Here is a 20413-nt window from a genome sequence, read left to right on the forward strand (position 1 = left end):
ATCTAGGGGGCCGCCGCCCGCACTGCAGCGCCGGGCCGAGCTGTCCCGCCGGGGCCGGGGGTGCTGCCCGCGGGGCCCGCCCACGTGCAGCCGCAGCTCTCGGGCCCGGCGGCAGGTGGCGCTGCGCGTTGTGCTGTGTCACCGGGCTGAAAGCGCCGCGGCCGGGTGCGGGGGGAGGGCTCTGGGCAGCTGCCTCCCCACCAGCTCCCTCCTGTTTCCTTCAGGTGCTGAGCCGCCTAGGGGTGGCCCCCGGCTGGCGCTTCGTGGATGTGCTGGGCCTGGAGGAGGACTCGCTGAGCTCCGTGCCCCGCCCAGCTTGTGCGCTGCTCCTGCTCTTCCCTCTCACTGAGCAGGTAGGTGCCAAGGGCTGTGGCATTGTCCTGCCCATGGGTGAGTAACGGAGCCTGTAGAGCCTCCCCAGCGAGTGCGGCTGCAACTGATGCCAAGCCTCAGCCTTGCTGCACCTTCCTGTGGGGACCCCAGTGCACCAGGGCTGTGCTAAGTGCTATGTGTCGTGACATGGCTCCGGGGAAAGGGTGGGGCACAGAGCAGTTCCCCTTGCAGCCACGGAGAGGCACCTGCTTGTTGATACAGTGCGGTGACGTAGCTGTTCTTGCAGTGGATCTGCAGCACCGTTTCCTTAAACTTTCTGGGCCTCTGCCATGAGGCTAAAAGGCACTGTCATGTCCAAATCCCTGGTTGCTAGAATTCAGTCATCATGAGCTTGCTCCGAACTGATAAGCCCTTGTGGATGCTGAACCTGCCTCTTGTAGTGAAATGCTGTGGGATTTCTTCTGCAAATTGGAAATCCTTCAAAAATTGATGCAAAATTTAGCATGATGTAACATTAATTACTGTTTTATCATGTGAGATGCCTTGCCACCTCTGGGTACTGCATGTTCTTACTGCACCTTGCAGATTTGTCAGAAAGTAATCCTACCTCTGGCAGGAGGTGTAACTAAAGCAAAAAATACCATCTAATTATCTCAAAAGGTTAGGGAACAAATGTTCCTTGACTTGCCATCTTATGGATCTGTACCTACACCCCAAAGAAGCAGGGGGACCATCTTGGAACAACAGTGCTCAAATAGGGGTGGCAGTAGCTTGCATAACTAAAACATCAAAATACAGGTAACTCTAACTTGGTTGTCTTGTGTTTTGTTTGTTTCTTTTTCCCCTTTTTTTTTCTGGCAAATGGGAAGCAATAACAATGTGGACCAGTAATATTAGGCTGCTTTTTTATGTTCTAACTAGCGTTACTCCTAAGTGTTTTGTTTTTTTTTCATCTCTCTTTTTTATATGGGCACTGTCCACTTCAGAAAAATAAAACTCTTAAGATGATGACATGGCTAAATGACAAGGCTCTGATACAATAGTGGCTTGTTCCCATTGTTAACAAACAGCATTAAACAAATCAATATAACGGAGGTTGGGATCTTGAGAGCCAAAGTAAAGACTTGCAACTAAAAATATGAGTTGGATGACTCCATCTTGAGAGAGAGCTTCTCTCATGGAGGGTAATCTTCCATGAGACCTGGCTGCCACTTCTGGCTTAATGAAGTGTGTGGGGAAAATTGTAGTGCAAGAAACTCCATTTGTTGATTTTTTTTCCTTCCTGTGGTGGTCTTGTGTATATGCATACAATCACAAAAACACTTCTATCCAAAAGCTTGCTGAAAAATGTGATGGATTTAAAGTTGTTCACACACAAATTAAACAAACTTCCTGACCAAACATATTTGCCCAAATTCAAGATGACAGCTTTCCTTTCTTTCTCCCCCCACCCCGCAATTAAATGGGGAAGACAAAAAAATTTTATTTTATTTATTTATTTATTTATTTTTTCTTTAATTCTTCTGTATCTAGAACTTAACTTACTGGAGGGCTCACTCCTGAATCTTGGGCCGGCAGCCCTCTGATACCATCTCCTCCTTCCTTTCTTCCCTCCTCTCCACTACCGCTTCTGCCTGCCCTTCTCATGCACCTACCCTCTGCAGCCTCTGCCTCCTTTCCCATCCTGGTTCTGGCACTGGAGTTTCCCTGCTGCTGCTGCAGTGTGCTCAGGCAGTGGCTAGAGCTTCCATGTGCCCTGCTCCAGGAAGGACAAAGGCGGGGGGGGGACACAGAGGCTGTGGGGACTTGGGACAGATGGCAGCTGCTGTAGCTCAAAAACCAACCCTGAACCTGGGTTGGTGGTGCAGTAGCTATCTCTACCCCTTCCTCTACTTGAAACCAAGAGGAGGGGCTTCTTCTTTCACCCTACAAACTGAATGCAGTGAGAAGGATAAGACTAGTCATGGACTTGAGTAAATCTGGTAGTATGTGGAGCCCCATGTTAAGATTTAAATTGGGTCTTGAAAAAATATGGTAGTGCACTAGTAGATCCTATCCTTATGAAAGACTCTATTCCAGCAAGCTTACTATCCTTCCTCCGAGGATGGCTTTCTGGCAGATTTTCTGTTCGCTCTCAATACTCTAAACAGTATATGTCCTTTTCCTATGCTTTCAGTCTGTACCATCTGAGCTCAGTTGTTTTGTATCTATCTTGACTTTTTTTTTTCTTTACATGCAGCATGAGAATTTCAGGAAACAACAGATTGAAAATATAAAAGACAAAGAAGTCAGTTCCAAAGTGTATTTTGTGAAGCAGACTGTGAGCAATTCCTGTGGAACAATTGGCTTGATCCATGCAGTTGCCAATAACCAAGACAAAGTGATGTTTAGTAAGTGTATTTTGTGCTTAATGCTAAATGGCTCAAAAAGGGAGCAGAGTATTTTGACAGCCCTGGCTTGTTCCAGATCCATTCTGTGTAAAGATCTTGTACTCGCAACTGAACTTGCTGTGCTCCGAGGCTGGATGCGTACCTCATGAGGTGTTCTGTATCTTCCAAGAACTCTAATAATTTGTGATGATAGCCTGTTGTAACTCTAGAACTGCTTTGAGCAACAAAGGAGACAGCAGTTGCAGAACACCCATCTTGCAACTGCTACAGCACCAGGATGCTGGCATTGGGCAGGAACGCCTCCTAATGGTAGTGGAAATGCTGTTTAACCAGTTTCCATAGCCAAGTCCAAAAGCCACTTCCATTGAAATGCTACCAGAAGCAGACTGAAACCAAATGGTCACAAATGACTCCAGCCTGTGGACACCAGTGTTCACTTTTCTAATGAAAAGAGAACAGACCACATCTGAATAGTCATCTTACTAGGTGCAGTAGAAACAGTTTCCCTGATTAAACCTTAACAAATTGAATCTGCAGTGCTTCTGTAAGTGCAATCTGCAGTTGTCAGTCCTTGTGACAATTTTTACTAAGTTTTAACTTTTAAGGTTGAACTAGGTTGTAAAATCTTCCAGTAATGCAAACTTTGTACAAAGTAAGGTAACTGATCTATCACACTCCATAAAAGAAGAATAAGTCTGTTTGTGTATAACAATGACTAGAGGCTGTTTTTTTGTCTTCAATATGTGGTTTTTCCCTTAGGACTTGCTGAAATTGGAGACCTCCTTTTGCCAAATACACTCTTTTGCAAAGGACTAGTGTTCTCAGCATCTCTGAAAGCCCAAGGGAGGGAAGAACCCAAATTATAACATGGCTCTTGAATGAGATTGCTTTTTTTAATGGAAAAAATAGGTGCCCCTTAATGATGAGGAGGGAGGTGGGCATGGAATTCCAAAGGCAATACAGCTCGTGCTGTAAAATCCAGATGTTCTTCCTAGCTAATGTCTTCTTGTTGAAGCTGGACCGTATGCAGCATAACTTTCAGATAATACCCAACTAGTTATAAGAATGTCATTCCCTTGTCTTTTTCTCCCACCTCCCTCAAGTGGTCTTCAACTATTGGAAGTCCCACTGGAGTAGTGGGGACCTCACAAAACAGGCTTTAGGGCTACTTTTTCAAAAGAAAAATGCTCTTTTAGGTGCAGTGTTCACCAGAGGTTGGGGTGCTCCTCCAAAAATAAGGTCCTGCTGCCCCATGTCTTATAACTGAGTGAACTTTTGGCAGGTGGAATTTTTGAAAATATTTGTGATTGTACAGTTCTAGGTAGTATGTGTTGATGCCAACTGAGTGTAATCATGGCATGCTACTTGGCTAAATGAGTATATTTTTAAATTTTAACTAACGTCTAAACAAGTATTACTTATAATCTTGGCAAACACTCTTGCACAGATGAAGGGTCAGCCCTGAAGAAGTTTCTCAATGAAACAGCTGATCTCTCTGCTGAAGAAAGAGCAAAAAGCCTGGGAAGCAATAAGGTATAAAAACTAAATTTTAGAATTGTACTGCTACTGGCATTTGCATCTTATTAATCTAGACTTGGCTTTTTCTTTCTTCAGGCCATACAGGAAGTCCACAATGCTGTTGCACAGGAAGGCCAGTGTAGGGTAAGTGGCATGGTATATTTGGAGTGGGATGGAAGATGTTGGCATAGGGCTTACAACTTCTTTCTTCTCCTTTGTATAATCTTCAATAACAAGCCAGTAGCTTAGTTTTCTAGGGAAGGAAGAAAAAACTCCTCAAAGCCTCTGCCTAGCAGTCAAGGATCATACAATTCCTTCTGCATAAATAAAAGGGATGTAGAAACAAGGACTGGAATGCTGGAACAAGCCAAGTATTAGTAAGTGATCAGGGGCTTCACTTGCTCTGGTTGACTTTCTAGAAAGGGACTTGAGAATCTAGATTTTTGTACAAAAAGGAGAGGGGGGGGGAAAAAAAAAAGACTAGGAATCTTAAAGGCAGCCAACCTAAAAGTCACAATAGGCAGGGTAAAAATGACAGTTAGTTACTTAACACTAAGCTGGTGTGACTTTGTAGATGAGACTGTTTGATCCCATTTTCCTAGAGGAACATGGTGGTTACTTGAAGTACAACTAGATATTCAGATATAGAATTCCAGAAATGTAGCTGCAGTCTGGATCCTTTTAACTTCATGTACTGTTTGCCTTGTACCCATTTTAAACTGAACTTTTATTGTGTCCTTTTTCTAGGTAGATGATAATGTGAACTTCCATTTCATTCTGTTTGTCAATGTAGATGGAAACCTGTATGAATTGGGTAAGATGACACGCACATCTACATTCAAAGCGAGTTAAACTTACAAATTAGGTTGTCTTGCAGTCAGGACTCTTCAGATGTCTGAAGTCCTAACTTTTCTCTGTTGGCCTCCTGCCTATACTAGGGAGTTCAGCAGATTAGTGTACCCTGTTCAGTCTGCATATTTCCAGACCTTTTTTTAAAAGGATTTCTAATTGAAGTTGTTCTCCTCCAGAGGGCTGGCCTTAGAACAGAAGCAGTAGTCTGACCTCCTCAATCCTCAGCCTTATTGTATCTGCCTCTCCTGTCCCTGTTCTTGATCTTCATTTTTATAGAGCAGAGTACTGACTATAGTAGCAACTGTCTGTCCAGGAAAGCAGGAACAAAATTCCACAGTTTGGAAGCTGTAAAAGTACGTATCTAACTAAATGAGGTTCTATTTCATCCTAGATGGGCGCATGCCATTTCCTGTAAACCATGGAACCAGTTCAGATGACTTGCTGTTGAAGGTAGGCTTTCTCACATACCTCAGCTGTGTAAATAGTGGGGGTTTTTTTTGGTTTTAAAAACCTAAGGCCATAAGATCATCTAGCAAGATAGAATGCAGTTAAACTGTTTTAAATAATATGTTCTTGTGGACAGAATGCAAAATAAGAGAATTCTGTAGGTACCATGTCAGGTATAAGTGACTATAGGATGAGTATGGAGGTAGCTGGCTGCAGTAAGTGAGGGTGTTGGAGTTCAGGTACTCTAAGTATAACAAGTATTCTGGGGGAATATTTTTCTTACTACTGGCTTCATGTCTTATGAGAACATGTTTTGTCTCTTTCTCTAAGGATTCTGCCAACATCTGCAGACAATTCACAGAACGTGAGAAAGGAGAAGTTCGTTTTTCTGCTGTAGCTCTCTGCAAGTCTGCTTGAGATTCCAAAGAGGAAATGCAAGGAAAGCAGTCTAATAGCACATCAGTAAATGCGGTCTTAAGATTGTTTCAGTGCTTGTTAAACACAGCTGTTTTGGTCAATTTAAACTGTTTCCACCCTCTACTAATAAACAAGCAACATAAGTGGAGTTTAAGCTAAATGAGCTCAAACACTAATATCCACCATTTAGGCACATCAGATGTCTTTCACCTTTTTTTTTTTTAAGACTCTATTTTCATGTTAAATAGAAAATGCTTTACATGGCTTGTTTAACTTGTCTGTAAGTTAAGCTGTTGATTGTGATTTCCTTGTACTGAATATGAGAATAAAACTTCCTGTTAAGGGAAAACCTGACTGAATTGATAACTGGTCTAGATATTAATGTCAGAGCAAGAGTAACAGATAGCCTTACCTATGTGCTGGGCATATATTGGTCCTAACAAAGGACATAACTTGATTTAATTTTTGTATTTTATTTATGTGGCACTTGCTGAACAAGGCCTTGGTACTGTAGTCAAGCGACTGCCTCTCTCTAGAAATTCAGTTCTTATTGGGTGGTGGTAAATGATGAATGAGTCTTGAGCTTCTGTATCTTGTTGCACATACTCTCTTTTTTTTCCCCTCCTTGCTTCCCTTCAGATCCCAACAAGCTGTGGCTCCACGGGATGGGGGGGGGACCTAGACCAGGGTTCTTATCCAACAGTAAAATATTTGCAGATTCTGCTGTTGTTGACAGAGGCAGCCTATCAAAGTGCCAGTTAGTAGGAGCAGCAGTAAAGTACTAATCTTGTTTTAAACAGCACCCTTTCTCACTGGTCTTTCTCATTACTGAGCCTTCAGATCTTAAAAAACAAAGCAAAACAAACCTTTTACTGATCACAACAATGAACCCTGTCATCTCTTTCTACCCTCCCCCTCCCAATTTAAAAAGTGCAAAACTGGTTTCTAGTAAGTTGTACTCTTTCTTCCAAACTCAATGTTAAAACAAAACCATCCCTGAATGAGTGAAGTGAGCCATCCTCCACTATTCAGTACGAGTGAGGTCTCCCCTGGAGTCTTGTGTCTAGTTCTGAGCATTGCACTTCAAGGAAAAAATGTGGACAAATGGAAGAGTCTAGTGAAGAGGTCTGGGAGATAATTCATTAGGAGAGACTGGGCTAAATAGTTTGCTGTGTTCTAATAGCTATAGGCTCCTTCAAAAGGGATGATATTGGCTATTCTATCTGGCTGCATGGAGTAGGACAAGTGGCAATGGTCTTGCATTGCAGCAAGGGAAGTTTAGGTTAGAGCTGTGCGAAGCAGGTCCTATTCAATGTTTGGATTTAGATTCAGCCCAAATTGGGGATAGTGATTCAATTCAGCCAAATGTGGGTGAAGATTAGACTGCTGATTTGGATGTAGACACAGCTTTAAATGTTTTTTCTACATGCCTTGAGGTACTAGCACAGGTTGTGAAAGCTGTGATCCTGGGGCACATGGAGCATCCTGCAGGAGTCCAGGGGGGTCCTCCATGTGCTTGATGGCAAACCCAAATGTAGACTGGAAGCACTTTGGTCCACTTCCAGGTCTGCCAGAAAACATGGTAGGGGGCATGTCCCCCTGGCTCAGTGATTTGGTTGCAGGGGGGGAGCCCAGATGCCCCTTCCAGACCCAGGAGGCACCAGTCACTGAGCTGGGGGAGGGGAGAGGAAATGTTTGAAATAGTTATGTTAGGATGGTACAAGGATTTGTATGAAGCTCTCTGGCTACTTGCTAACCCTCTTTTCTTTCAACAGCCAGGCTTCAGGTCCTTCATGTAGTAGTATTTAGTTTCTCTATCAAATTTGCTTAGTCCTTTTATCTACCCCTGTTTACTTCTGTTCCACCTGCCTCATTTTCTCCTGGTGGTAGACTCCTGTATTGGATATCTTCCCACACTACTCTCCTTTTTTTGCATCGCCCCTAAAACCTGCCATTGACTTTTCTAAACCCCACCCCCACTTATGGCTGTTTACTGACTCTGACCTGCGTGTTTAAATTTTATCCTGGTTTCCAGTATGTAGGTCATTATTATTTGGCAGTTGTTGGTTTTGGGAGACCATGGAGATTGCAGCTTTGGTGGATTACCAGATACCACCATAATGTCTTAAATGCCGGAGGAGTCTGATGTGTGATGAGCAGACTCTCTGATGAGCTGCATGTACAAATTCAGTTGAGCTTGTGCTGGCATGCTGAGTACAGTCTTGTCTGTAGGTAGATTAAACTTATAATAGTAGTTAATCTCTGGGTGTTATGTATTGCAGATCTTTAGACTCTGTTCTTTGACCTGGCAGCTGGAATCAATGGTACACAAGATAAAAGGGCCTTTTGGTAAAGAGAACAAAAGTTCAAACATCAAGGTTTGGAGGTTAAGCATCCAAACCTTTTCAGCATCTGTTACTGTGACAATATAAGTTCATCCAAGGAAAAGATCTGTATCTGAAACATCCTCCCCCTCTTCATTGGTTCTGGGAAAGTATAATACACCTAAAAAGCTCAGAGCTCTTAAGCCATAAGTTACTACACTAAGTGTGCCCCATCTTCCTGGTTGTTTTGGGGTTTTTTTTGTTTTTTGCCCAGAATGATGCTATTAGTTAAATAACTATAATTGAAGGGGAAAGACTTAAGTTTATAAATGTGCTTCAGTAAAGCTTATTTAACAAATGGTGCATATTCCAAGGCTTGAGTAAACTTGCCTTTAATTTGCATATAGTTAATGGAAGAAATTTAAGGTTAATTCATTGTAAGTGGTTCATATACAACCAGGCAGAAATTTGTAGTACTTGGAATAAATTGACCAAACACTTGTTTAACTGTTGATCTTCCACTATGGAATTGTTATTTATAAAGTAAGGATTTCTGGGAAATGTAATAACTCTCTCACGTGTAAAACCACATGAGCTTCACTCTTCCTCTGTAGAAGGGAATGGCAGCATTGCGTTCTGTCTGGTTATTACTGGGAACTGTTGCTAGGTGCAGGTACGTAGGCCTAGTGCATCATCTTTATTGTCACCAGGCACACGCTCTCCTTTTATAGGCCTTCTGTTCTGTTTCTATGCTGTACCGTCCAACTGAGAGATGCCTGGTGCCTAGCAACAGATCTGCCTGAAAGGAAGCTGTATGTGGTGTGACCACAAAGAACACATAGTAGTAGGAGGGGGGAAATACAAAGGCAAGGCAGCATTCAGAGCACCTGAATATACTTGATATGCTTTTAATATGCACAAATTTTATGAGTGCAATAGAAGTTTCTTTTTTCCTAGAAGGTTATCACATAAGCTCTCCATAATATTTTTGCCTGTTCCGGTGCTGAGCTATGCAGGCCAACGCAAAGCACAATGCAAATCTTGTTTTATTGGTTAGTGGAAATAAACCTGCCTGGTACCAAGATGGTTTTATTCCATGCATATATATGCTAACTGTTCCCTTTCTGACTTGTGTTGTATTTAATTTCTAGGCACCCATCAGAAGAAAATTATTTTGGGGTGTTCCACAAGGAAAAAGGTGAGAGCTGCAACTGGCTGGTTTTCCTCTTTACCTCAGCTGTTTATCTCTGATGCAGCCTCTGAAAATGAGTGACAGTCCTTCCAGTTCCCCAGGCTGCCACTGGATGGGCAAATGAAATGAGAGGGTAGCTCCCTTCTTTCCTTTTTCCAACAACAAAAAATTCTCATCTTGGAGCTAAGGAAATACAGCAGAAACCTGGGTAAAGTGGATCAGGGATGCAGAGCAGAAAGGCGAATGCAAACAATGGGAGGGCAGAGAGGTAAAGAAGAAGGTATTGGGGAACAATGGGAACAAGGATAGAAGTTCTGAGGGTGTTCTCATTCCTCAGCTGCAGAGGGAAGGAGATGTTTGTAGGGGGGAGATACTAACCGGTTGTCCTCCCCTTCCAAAAAATACCATTAGGAAGTAGCTTGGCCTTCCCCACAAGAAAACTACAGGTAAGGAAAGGGAATGGGGTAGGGTGAGGTGGGGATTGCAGAACATCCCAAATTCTAGATAATTATTGCAGAACATCCCAAATTCTAGATAATTATTTCAGCCTCCTGAAACTGAAGAACTTGTGGCCATCATCTGTTCTGAAGCAGTTTCCAAGGGTCACAGTCCTGTAGTATTGGGTGCTATTGAAAGACATACCTACAGAAATGACCTGTGGATCTAAATGTGTACAAGATGAAAAGATGGCTAAAACAGGAATAGACAAAAAGTAAATTGGCAAAATGCCTTAGGTCATGGTATATTTGTGACTTTGTATTTTGCAATATTTACTTGGTCTAATAAAAGCTATCACCTCTACCCAAAGAGTTTTTGTCTGCCTATATCATTAGATGGGGACTGGCAATTATTTCAGCTGGAGGCTCACTTCACAAGTTTTGGTGAGCTGTCGAGGACTTCAAGGGTAGCCCTGCCCCTTACCCCAGAGGTAGTCCTTCTGAGGTGCCATCTTTCCCTGCCCTGGTCCCGGAAGTACTCCTTTTGAGGAGGGGGTTGGCAATCATGGAACCAGAAAAACAACAACAAATTATATATTAAAAATCTTGACTTCCACAATAACATATTTTAATTTTATTTTTAATAGATTTCTTTGTCCTGATTTGTGTTTGGGTTGTGTATATAGAGGTGGTTGCATAAGAGCTCAAAAAAAAGTCTTACTCTTGTATATTGGGTGTGGGTGGGTATGCGATGTGTTGGGGGCTGTGGATGTGTTGGGAAGTATGTGTTGATGTGCATGGGTATGGGGGGCTTGTGGGCAGTGTGTTTGTGGGAATGTGTGGGTGGGTATGGGGTTTGTGGGGTGTGTGGAGGGGGAGGGTGGCTGGGGGTCTGTGTCGGTAGTAGTAAGCGGGGCTCTCCCCAGAGACCATGGATATGTGTGGGAGGGTTGTGGGGGTGTGGTGTTTGTGGGAGTGTGATTGTGTGTGGGGGACAGTGTGGTTGTGAAGTCTGCAGGGACATCATTACAGCTGAGGAACTGGGAAGGTCTTGGCTCCTCTGCCTTATTTGTCCCTGTCCCTATGGTTCCCAGAGAAATATCCTGTATGCTATGTATTACTAAAGCATATCACAAAAATGGAAGCTGTTTTTAGTAACATAAAAACCCAGGAATAGCAGCTATACATCATCATGTAACACAAGGATACATTTACTAATAAGTAGCATCTCTGACTGATCTTCTCAGTTTTGTACTTTGCTAACATCGCACAATTATTTAATGAGAGCTTAGAAGAATGCAGTGATTGAATGCATCTTTTTAATGGGAATTTGGTTTTTGCTAGTTGGAAAGCAATAATAAAGTTATTCTCTAGGTGGCAGCATTGGGAAACTATAGCAACAGCAAGTTTAAATCTCAAGCCTTGAGCTGCTAGGGAACTGATCCAGCAGCACACTTAATGGGGCACATACTTAATCTTAAGCACATGAGTAGTTCTATTGCTTTCACTGGGACTACTCACATGCTTAAATACACTTCTGATTTAGGATTCTACCTGAGCACACTACCTTTAACTTTGTTGAAGGTTAACTGATTTAGGGCCTAATAGGGTGTCCAGACAAAGCCTCACATAGATTTTTTTCAATAGGTTTTGGCTCAGGTCCTTGATCCGTCGGCAGCTGGCAGTGTAGCCAGTGGCAGAGTTGCACCAGATCTTGGTTTAAACACAATGCTACATAACATATGTGCTGTAACTGCTGACTACAGTGGGTTTATGTCTTTTGAGAGTAGAGGAACAGAATTATGAAGGAGGGAACCATGGTAGCTTTCAGCCTCTGGTACACAGATCAGTTTGGCCTGTCTCATGTACATGCATATATGGATAAATAAATATGCAAGAAAGAGATCACCTAAAAAGTAGAAATGGCAGTTCTTGTCTTTTTCTGCTATATTTCTGCTTTGCCTCTACTAGGCATCAGTTCGTGAGCATGATTGTCTTCCAGACCTGTTGGTGTTTTATATTCACATTCCCAGGACATGAATAAGATGAATTTCACCAGTGCCTATATTTTGGGTTATTGCTTCCCCTGTGTTTCATCCTCAGCCATTTGTATTCATGGCTAAGCTGTCTAGTATAGGAAATATTAGTTGTGGAAGTTGAATGAAAATAGCAGGGAGTTAAAAACCAGTGGGAAGTGTTATTTTCAATCTAGACTTAGCACATTACATGTAAATTAAAACCATAGAACATTAGGGTTGGAAGGGACTTCAGGAAATCATCTAGTCCAACCCCCTGCTCAAAGCAGGACCATTCCCAGCTACGTCATTCCAGCCAGCCAAATTCTTTTATGTGACATATTAGATGCCTACTAACTATTTTTAAATGTTATGATTCTTACTCCTGCATAAGCCACACACCTTGCAGTGGATTTAACAGCCAGCATGTGTTGACCAGCCCTCAAGTGCCCCGTGTTATTGTAAGTCAGGGCTGAAAGGCTGTTATGATGCTGCATCAACTAGAACCTGGCTTTGGCCTCCTGAATTTGGACAGTTTGATGTAGTGGTTCTTCTTCTCATGCTTGGGCTGCTGTCTTCCACTTGTAGTCTCTTCCTGCAAATCTTGCTGACTGCTGCTTTCCTTCCTGACTTTCTGCAAGACCCATAGCAAATGCTTCTAGGAATTGACCCACTCAAGAAAAAAGGGTTTGACTCTCAGTAGGAACCCCTGATTGGAAGGGGGGAAGAGTCTGGGACAGTAGAAGGCAAAGTCTTATCTGGAGGGAAGTCCTTGTGGAGTATGAGATTGCCCTCTAAGCATGACCACAGGAGAGGGGGGAAGGGGAATCCTGTTAGAGATAGCAGGAGAAAGAAGGGCAAGAAAAGTGAATCAAATGCTTGGTAAGGAAGAGGGGAAGAGGAGAGTACTCCGTCCAGTGTGGTGAAGGACAAACAGATTCTTGCTGTTACAATTATTTCTTCCACTCCAACCACCTTTCTGAGGGAACTGGACCCCAGTATAAACATCACAGTGCCTCAATGTTAGGCTCCCTATTAAACAGTTCCCATGCAACAGAAATCTGGAATTGATATGTAACTGAGGCTGCTGGCTGCCATGGAAATAAAACTGAAAAAAACAGTGCTTTATCAGAAGAGGAAGTGCATTAGTTTGACCTGGCTCTCCAGGATAGATTGTGCATTTCAGTGGGGCTTTTTGGTACTTTTATCTAATAGCTGATTTAATTAGATAAAAGTGCCAAAAAGCCCCTCTGAACTGTGTGATCTATACAGATGTTGGGCAAGCCCGGTCCAACAAATGTTCCGGGCAAGTGCTGTGCTTGGTGCAGGGGCATGCCAAGCTTAAAGTGCTGGGTTTTGTTCTTTTTTGAACATCTTTAAGCAGCCTTGGTTTGCTTAAAGCTGATGTCAAAACTACCACAATTTTGATTTGCTAAAATTAGAGTATCAGTGGAAATTTTCAGGTACAGTTAGTTGGTATTGTAAGGTATGGAACAAGAGATAAAAACTGGTAAGAACTAGCTGAGAGAAAATATTGAGATATGGGATCAGTTGCGTTGCCTGGGAGTCATGCAATATCTTGTTAAGGAAGTTGCTTATTCTTCTTATTTATACCCCTTAGCTGTCTCCTCAACACTAGCATTTAATTATGCTAGGCTTTGTGTCTTACTATGTACCTGTAAAGTGTTTGCTCCAATTCAGTTTACAGCCTAAATCAGGCGTGCTCAACCAGTGGCCCATAGTGCCATGTCATCTGGCCGTAAATCCAGGAATTTGGCAGTGGGGGAACAGCGGCACCATGGAGAGCGCCAAGGTCTGCGTGCTGGATTGGGTGCCTGATCCCAGCATGTTGAGCTGAGCAGGGATGGTGCTGGGATCTAGGCCTATTCCCAGTGTGAGAAAGTAGGGAATGGGCAGTGCCAGGCCTTTGGGGCCCAATCCTGATGCTTGGGGGGCAGTGTTGGGATCCCCAGAGCCCCGTGTTGGGACCCAGGGCTTTATCCTGGCAAGCAGGGCTCTCCATCCAGCCTGTGGACCAGCCCCGGGCCACTCATCTGGCCTACAAAGCCAAAAGTTTGAGTATCACTGGTCTAAATGGATCAAAGGAAGGAGAAAGGCTGTACCACTATCCTTATGTTATAGATAAGGAACTAAGATATGGAAAGATTCAGAGTGTGTCTATACCATGTCCCCATGATTGTCTGGGGAAAGACTCACCCACGGATGCTCCACTCCTGCTCATAAGAGCCAAAACCTAACTGAGATTTTAGAATGGACATGTGGACCCTCCTAAAGCAATTTCTTTGCCACATTTCCAGGTTAGGCCTATGTGAGCGGGGGGAAGTGGGGTGTGATTGAGAACATTTTTCTGGATACACCAGGAACATGGAGTGGGCATGCCCTCAGTAAGTAGCTTGTGAGTCTTTGGCAGAGCTAAGGGGCCAAAACACAGCGCCACACCATGGAAGTGTTTCATAAAGTTCTTTGAAATCCTTTTACTGAGATTGTATATATGGCTGCTTACCCACTTCCTCCTTCAATCCACCCTGTCCTAACCCTGATCTAGCAAGACTCCTGCCTGATACACTTTTCAATCATCTGTTCCAATAAATGACTATTGCAGACCTACGCTGCAGCATAAATCTCTTGCCCATACACACCCCCCTCCCCTGCAAAATAGTATCATATTCATGGCACTGTCTCCTCAAAGAATAACACTGAGTTTGGGACTGTCTGGAAGGAAAGTATTTTGCCAACAAATCATTAGGCTAACTTACAGTATACACTGCTTAAGGGATGACTGGCATAGCCAATACTTATTGCTGACATGAGTAGCTGTGAAAGGATTTTATTAATGATTACACAATCCTGTAATTACTTTTAATCTATTTTGTGCAGAGTGCATCACCAGGTTAGGGAGTTAAGGTTTTATGTAGGCACACAGGGATCTTCTGATAATGATTATGTTGTAGTGAATTCATGCACTGCTGTTTTGGCTTCACAAGCTTTGGCATAATGTGCATTTTACAATAATTATTTCATTTCTATAGTACAGTCTAGCACATCTGTTGCAGGGATACAATCTCCCACAAGGAGACTGAATATATTTTTTTTGCTGAGCTACAGCTCAGCTGTTTATCGTATGTCTTTGCCACTTGTTTCATTTGTAATAGGAGAGAATCCCAGGGATGTGGTGTGGCCTCTGCTTGTGCCTGGGATTTCCAGTGAGAGTGTGTTGATGCTTACAGAAAAATTAAGTAATCAGAATGAAGAAAAACAGAAATGAATTTTTAAAATCCTGGAAGAGGCAAAGATTTCTTAGGGTGATGTTTTCTATTGGAACAGTTTATGTAGTTGGTTGATCCAAAGTTAGACAGGCTTTTGAATACAAGACATTCTTCCTCAGGTCTCAAGCTTGTCTAACTTCACCTCAACTATGTAGTTAGACCAATAAAAGATATCACCCTAAGAAATCCTTGCCTCTTGCATAATTTCTGGACCATCGGAGCTACATCTCTCTTATACTACTGTAATATTAAAAAATCTTCACATTCTCAAGTCTTGGGATCTAATCCCCCACAGCACCCAAGACAGAGGAAATCTGGTACAACATAGAGTTTTTTTTTCACCCTCAGGGCTTAATTTAGCTGGTGTATTTGAAAGAAGAATCTTCTAGCACATTATGTCCTTCTGGAGTTGAATCCAAAAGAACACAATTAATAAGGCTCCTCCAAAGATGGGAAAAGTTAACCCCATACTGCTATTCTTCAGTGTTACTGAAATTAATTTTTTAATCTGGAGTCAACTTTTTCCATTTCTGGAGCAGTATTATTTGTCTCCACTGGATTCAACTCCAGGAGGACAAAGTAAATTAGAAGGTTCTTCTTTCAGTTTACTGGCTTCATTAACTCCTGGTACAGAATGAGAAAACTAGCATATAGTTACTGGGCATGTGTACACATGCATTAATGCACATTTAGTACCTCTAAAACTAAATGCACAGTAGCAGCACTATTGCACAGTACTGCTAGTGCACGATCTCTTTGTGGCACTTAATAAGCAGTAGACTAATTCTGCAGATTACCACATCATGACAAAAGCCACGCTAATGCACTAATACACAGTAGAATTAGTCTACTGCAGGGCTGGGTTTGGTCCACAGTGGATTATATTTCCCAGCAGCCTTTGTCCACGTTGGTGCAGCCAGTTTCCATGGAGACGCTAGGAGGGGCAGGGCTGTGACAGCTTGGAGCTGGGGTTTCCATGGGGCCCAGCCCAAGCAGCACTTGCAGGGCAGGAAACTGCTCCAGGGTTGGGTCCAGGATTTTGTGGCAGTAACAGTGTGGTCTGGAGACAGGGCAGAGCTGCGATCCACTGCCTGCATGCCCGTGCCTAGGGCATGCAGGCAGCAGACTGCGGCTCTGCCCTGGCTCTGCATCACACTGTCACTGCCACAAAATCCTGGCCTTGGCCCCAAAGCAGCTCCTCACCCAGCCATGCGCCCTGCCAGCAATGCTTGGGTCGGTCTCCATGGAAACACTGGGCCTACACTGTCATGGCCCTGCCCCTCATGAGGTCTCCATGGAAACTGGCAGTAGCAGAGTGGGCAGGGGCTGATGGGAAATGGAGTCCAGCCGCCAGCCAGATCCACCATTTTGCCCATCCCTGGTCACTGTGCATTAAGCGGCTCGTGTAGATGCGCCCACTGTGTGTATCATGTAAGGTTCTGACTCAATAAAGTACTTACAAGCTTAGTCCATTTAGCTTCAATGGGAGTTAAGTCTATGCTTAAAATGATGTCTGTTGAAGTACTTTTCTGAATCAGTGAAAGCTCTTCATCTGTTTACATTTGGTTGACATCCATTCCCTTCAATTAGAAGCTTCCTCACTTGAAAGTTTTAAAATTGGACTGAACAAAGTACTAGGAAATTGGACTTATTCCCTTTACACAATTTTACAAATTACACTACATTTAATTAAATCGTTTTCCCACTGAAGTATTAAATTCTTCCAGCATTTCATATCCTCATTCATCACACTCCATTAGCCATAAGAAAGCACAGTAAGCTGCACAAAAGCTTTTCGCTATTAAATCCAATGTTTATAAAATATAAGTATACAAAAAAGTGAATCTTAATAGAATTGTAGTCTGAACCCTAAGTATGAACAAGTTCAATTGCTTTCTAAAATATAGTTATCATAACAATTACATGAGTGTATATAAATATACATTTTTTACATATTTGCATATTGCAGTGCTATAAATGTTGCTTGTATGTGTGTTAGGACATAGGCAAGTATAGGCAGCTGCCTCCTTTACTCCGAGAGTGATAATTTTGGTCCTTTCCATCAGCAGTGACCACCAACAGAGCAATTTCCCTCTGGCTGGGAGGTTTGGATTTCTTATAAGAATGCTGTAGGAAAGCTTCTTAAGAAGTAAGCTCTTTAAAGCTTCTTATAAAACAATAACAAGTTGGACATAGGTTAAACATGCTTGCATTACTCTTCAGACATCACTGGAAGATCTCAGACTCTTGCTATGTGTCAGCATTTGACCAGTGCATACTTCTTTGGCCAATGCATACTTCTTGTTAAGTCATTATTGTGACTTTAAATGTGCCTGGACCAAGAGGAGAAGTTTTACATTTAAAAGGCAAGCAATGAAAGGAGTGTTGAGTGACTGGCTCTGTCTTCAGGTTTGAACTGACTGGTCTCACTTATAAAATAGAAGTAATCTTACCCACCTCACATAATAAAAAATATAAAATACTTACATATGGCCAATGTATAGTTAAACAAAAAACCCATGAAATATATGTGCAATTAATCTTGACATGCATCTCTTTAAGAAGGAGCTTCTCAAGATGCCTGTTCATCAGAGCGCCCCAAGGGACGGCAAGGTCAAATGGTCACAAACTCCTCCAAGACCATTTCAGGCTGCACATAAGGAAAAACTTCTTTACTGTCTGAGCCCCCAAGGCCTGGAACAGACTGCTGCCAGAAGTGGTGTGAGCACCTATTCTGGACACCTTTAAGAAACATTTGGATGTTTATCTTGCTGGGATCCTTTCAACCCAGCTGACTTCCTGCCCCTGGGACAGGGGGCTGGACTCAATAATCTTCTGAGGTCCCTTCCAGCCCTAATGTCTGTGAAATCTATGAAGATACAGTAGTTATTACTCAGAAGTATATTTGTGGGTAAATTAAAGAAGTAACCCTTGGCTGCTATACTAAATTCAGGAAGGGAAAGATTATGGTACAAGAAGGATGGGCACCCAAACTACAGTTTGTGTTGACATCAGCGTGATCCTGGTTTACACTGAGATGAATGGGAATTTTTCTATTTCCTTCAGGAGTTGGGGCTGGTCCTAGGGGTGCAGCAACTGTTCAGCAGTACCCAGGATTTAGCCTCCTATCAAGAAAGTGACAGTTGACAATTACAACAAGTTACAACAGCATTAGTGTAAATGAAGAACACTATCACTAGATGCTGCGCATGTGTATCTAAGGGCATACTAAACCATATTTGACGTCATCAAAACCATGTTAAAGTTACCTTGCTTACCTACTCCAAAGAGACTTTGCTGAACAACTCTGGATAAATCTTTGCCTATTATTACAGTGACCCATTCTTTAATTAAATAGAAAATCTTCTTTAGTAAAAACCTTTTTTACAGGCACTAGCCAGGATTCCTTTATTCTTACTGTTCCTTTCTAGACACCTCTTCATTCTCTTCCCTGTATCTTTTCTTACTTTGACCTGAAGGCTGACATATGTTGGCACCTACCACATATATTTTCCTCCTTTGTGTCATTTCTGAAAACCTGTTCAATCAGGTTCATCCATCTACCCTTTTTCAGTCTGTGCTGGCAGGTCATTCTCTTCCATGCAAGCTAATAGTTCACATTCTACTGTTCTTGCTATGCTTCTTGCACTGAGCTAACACTTGAAAGTGCTTGACACACGCACAATTGTTCCTTGAATATACATCAAGTATTAATACACTTTATTAGGAATTCCCTTCTAGTCTCTTTGTCTTTATCTTCTTTTTTTTTTCCCCTTAGGTATTACGTTTTTATAGTAATTGTACATCTAATCTCACAAAAGTATTGCATATATACATTTGTTGAGCCACTTTTTGATGATTGGTCATGAATAATCCTTCCAAGTCATCCTTCTCAAAAGTATGCAGGTCACTGAATAAAACCAACCATATAAAATGTATGTGAAGCATACTGACTAATAGTGGCATTTATGGACTTTTGAGACCCTGGGTTAAATTTTGGATATACTAAAGTTAATGGAAAACCTTTCAGTGGGGGTAGGGTTTCCCCCTACATAGACTCTACATGGAGTCTAAAATCAAAGCCAAGCTATACATATAACTTAGCATTCCCATATAACAGTGTTTCTCAATCTGTGGGTCGCAACACAAAAGTGGGTTGATAGCATGTATGATAGGGTCACAAACAAACTTTAAAAATTGATTCTCTTTTAAAAGAGAAAAACACAGAAAACCATGGCTCTTCCTTTGCAGGCTGGCAGAGTTCCAGCCTGCAAGAGGCTGCTTGGCCCCCACCCCCATGCCCTACACACTTCCCCCCCATCCCACACACCCATGCCTTGCCCCACACACTGCGCGGCTGGGGCCTGTGGGTGGGGGGCAGAAGGTCGGGAGTGATCGGTACTTTGTTGGGACTGGACTGGCCATTGATTTGTACAAATGGGTCCTGGTATAAAGAAGTTGAGAACTACTGCCATATATGATCAACTATAAAAGGGAGAACAGTTCTACTGAGCACTGACAAATTCAACTTAATTGAAAATATTAGCCCCCATTAGAGTGATAGCCCATGACACAGCTAATGCAAAGGTAAACCTTTGTGTTATTGAATCTCTTTAATAAATGTAGGACCACAGTCAGCATTATACAAAAATACTCATTTTCAAAGTAAGCTTTCACCGGGGCTTTCACAATCACTTGGGTTTTGTAGGTGAAACAAAGATGCCAGTACTATAGAGCAGTGTTTCTCAATCCGTGGGTTGTGACCTAAAAATGGGTCACAAAAATAAAGGGTTGCAAACAAACTTTAAAAATGGATCAACAAATTTTAAGAATGGATTCTCTTTTTAAAGGAAAAAAACCACGGGAAACTGTGGCTTTTCCACTGCAGGCTAGCCAAGTTCCAGCCTCCAAGGGGCTGCTTGGGGCCCCTCATTCCCCACACACCCACCCCCTGCCCCACACACTGGGGGCCTGGGGTTGGGGGGCAATGGGTTGGGAGCGAGGGGCACTGGGTCTGGACTGGCCATCGATGTTTACAAATGCGTCCTGGTACAAACAAGGTTGAGAACCACTGCTATAAAGGGCTTTCAGACCCAATGCCAGTTTGTTTATTTTTACATTTTTATCTGGAGGTTAATGAGTTCTCATGCATTCTTTACTTGCATATAAATTATGGCAGTTGAAATCTATTATAAGCCAGC

The 20413-nt window shown here is 42.6% G+C and overlaps 1 protein-coding gene and 1 long non-coding RNA gene across 2 annotated transcripts in view; one reads left to right on the plus strand and one right to left on the minus strand.

Moving 5' to 3' along the window:
• The window catches only part of LOC109322325, a 12649-nt gene extending 10196 nt beyond the window's left edge, over nt 1-2453 (minus strand). Inside the window, exons 1-2 of the long non-coding RNA XR_002104354.1 lie at nt 2292-2453; nt 1252-1262 (exon numbers count right to left, since the gene is read on the minus strand). This is a non-coding gene — a long non-coding RNA (uncharacterized LOC109322325). The remainder of the gene's footprint in view (nt 1-1251; nt 1263-2291) is intronic.
• Nucleotides 1-6306, plus strand: part of UCHL1 (ubiquitin C-terminal hydrolase L1) — an 11255-nt gene extending 4949 nt beyond the window's left edge. The window contains exons 3-9 of the mRNA XM_019553393.1: nt 225-353; nt 2573-2723; nt 4171-4256; nt 4338-4385; nt 4989-5055; nt 5485-5543; nt 5871-6306. Coding sequence (XP_019408938.1) covers nt 225-353; nt 2573-2723; nt 4171-4256; nt 4338-4385; nt 4989-5055; nt 5485-5543; nt 5871-5957 — 627 coding nt within the window. The 3' untranslated portion in view covers nt 5958-6306. The remainder of the gene's footprint in view (nt 1-224; nt 354-2572; nt 2724-4170; nt 4257-4337; nt 4386-4988; nt 5056-5484; nt 5544-5870) is intronic.
• Nucleotides 6307-20413: the final 14107 nt, after the last annotated feature.

This window comes from Crocodylus porosus, unplaced genomic scaffold, assembly GCF_001723895.1.
Source record: "Crocodylus porosus isolate Cpor-Errol unplaced genomic scaffold, CroPor_comp1, whole genome shotgun sequence".
NCBI lineage: Eukaryota > Metazoa > Chordata > Crocodylia > Crocodylidae > Crocodylus > Crocodylus porosus.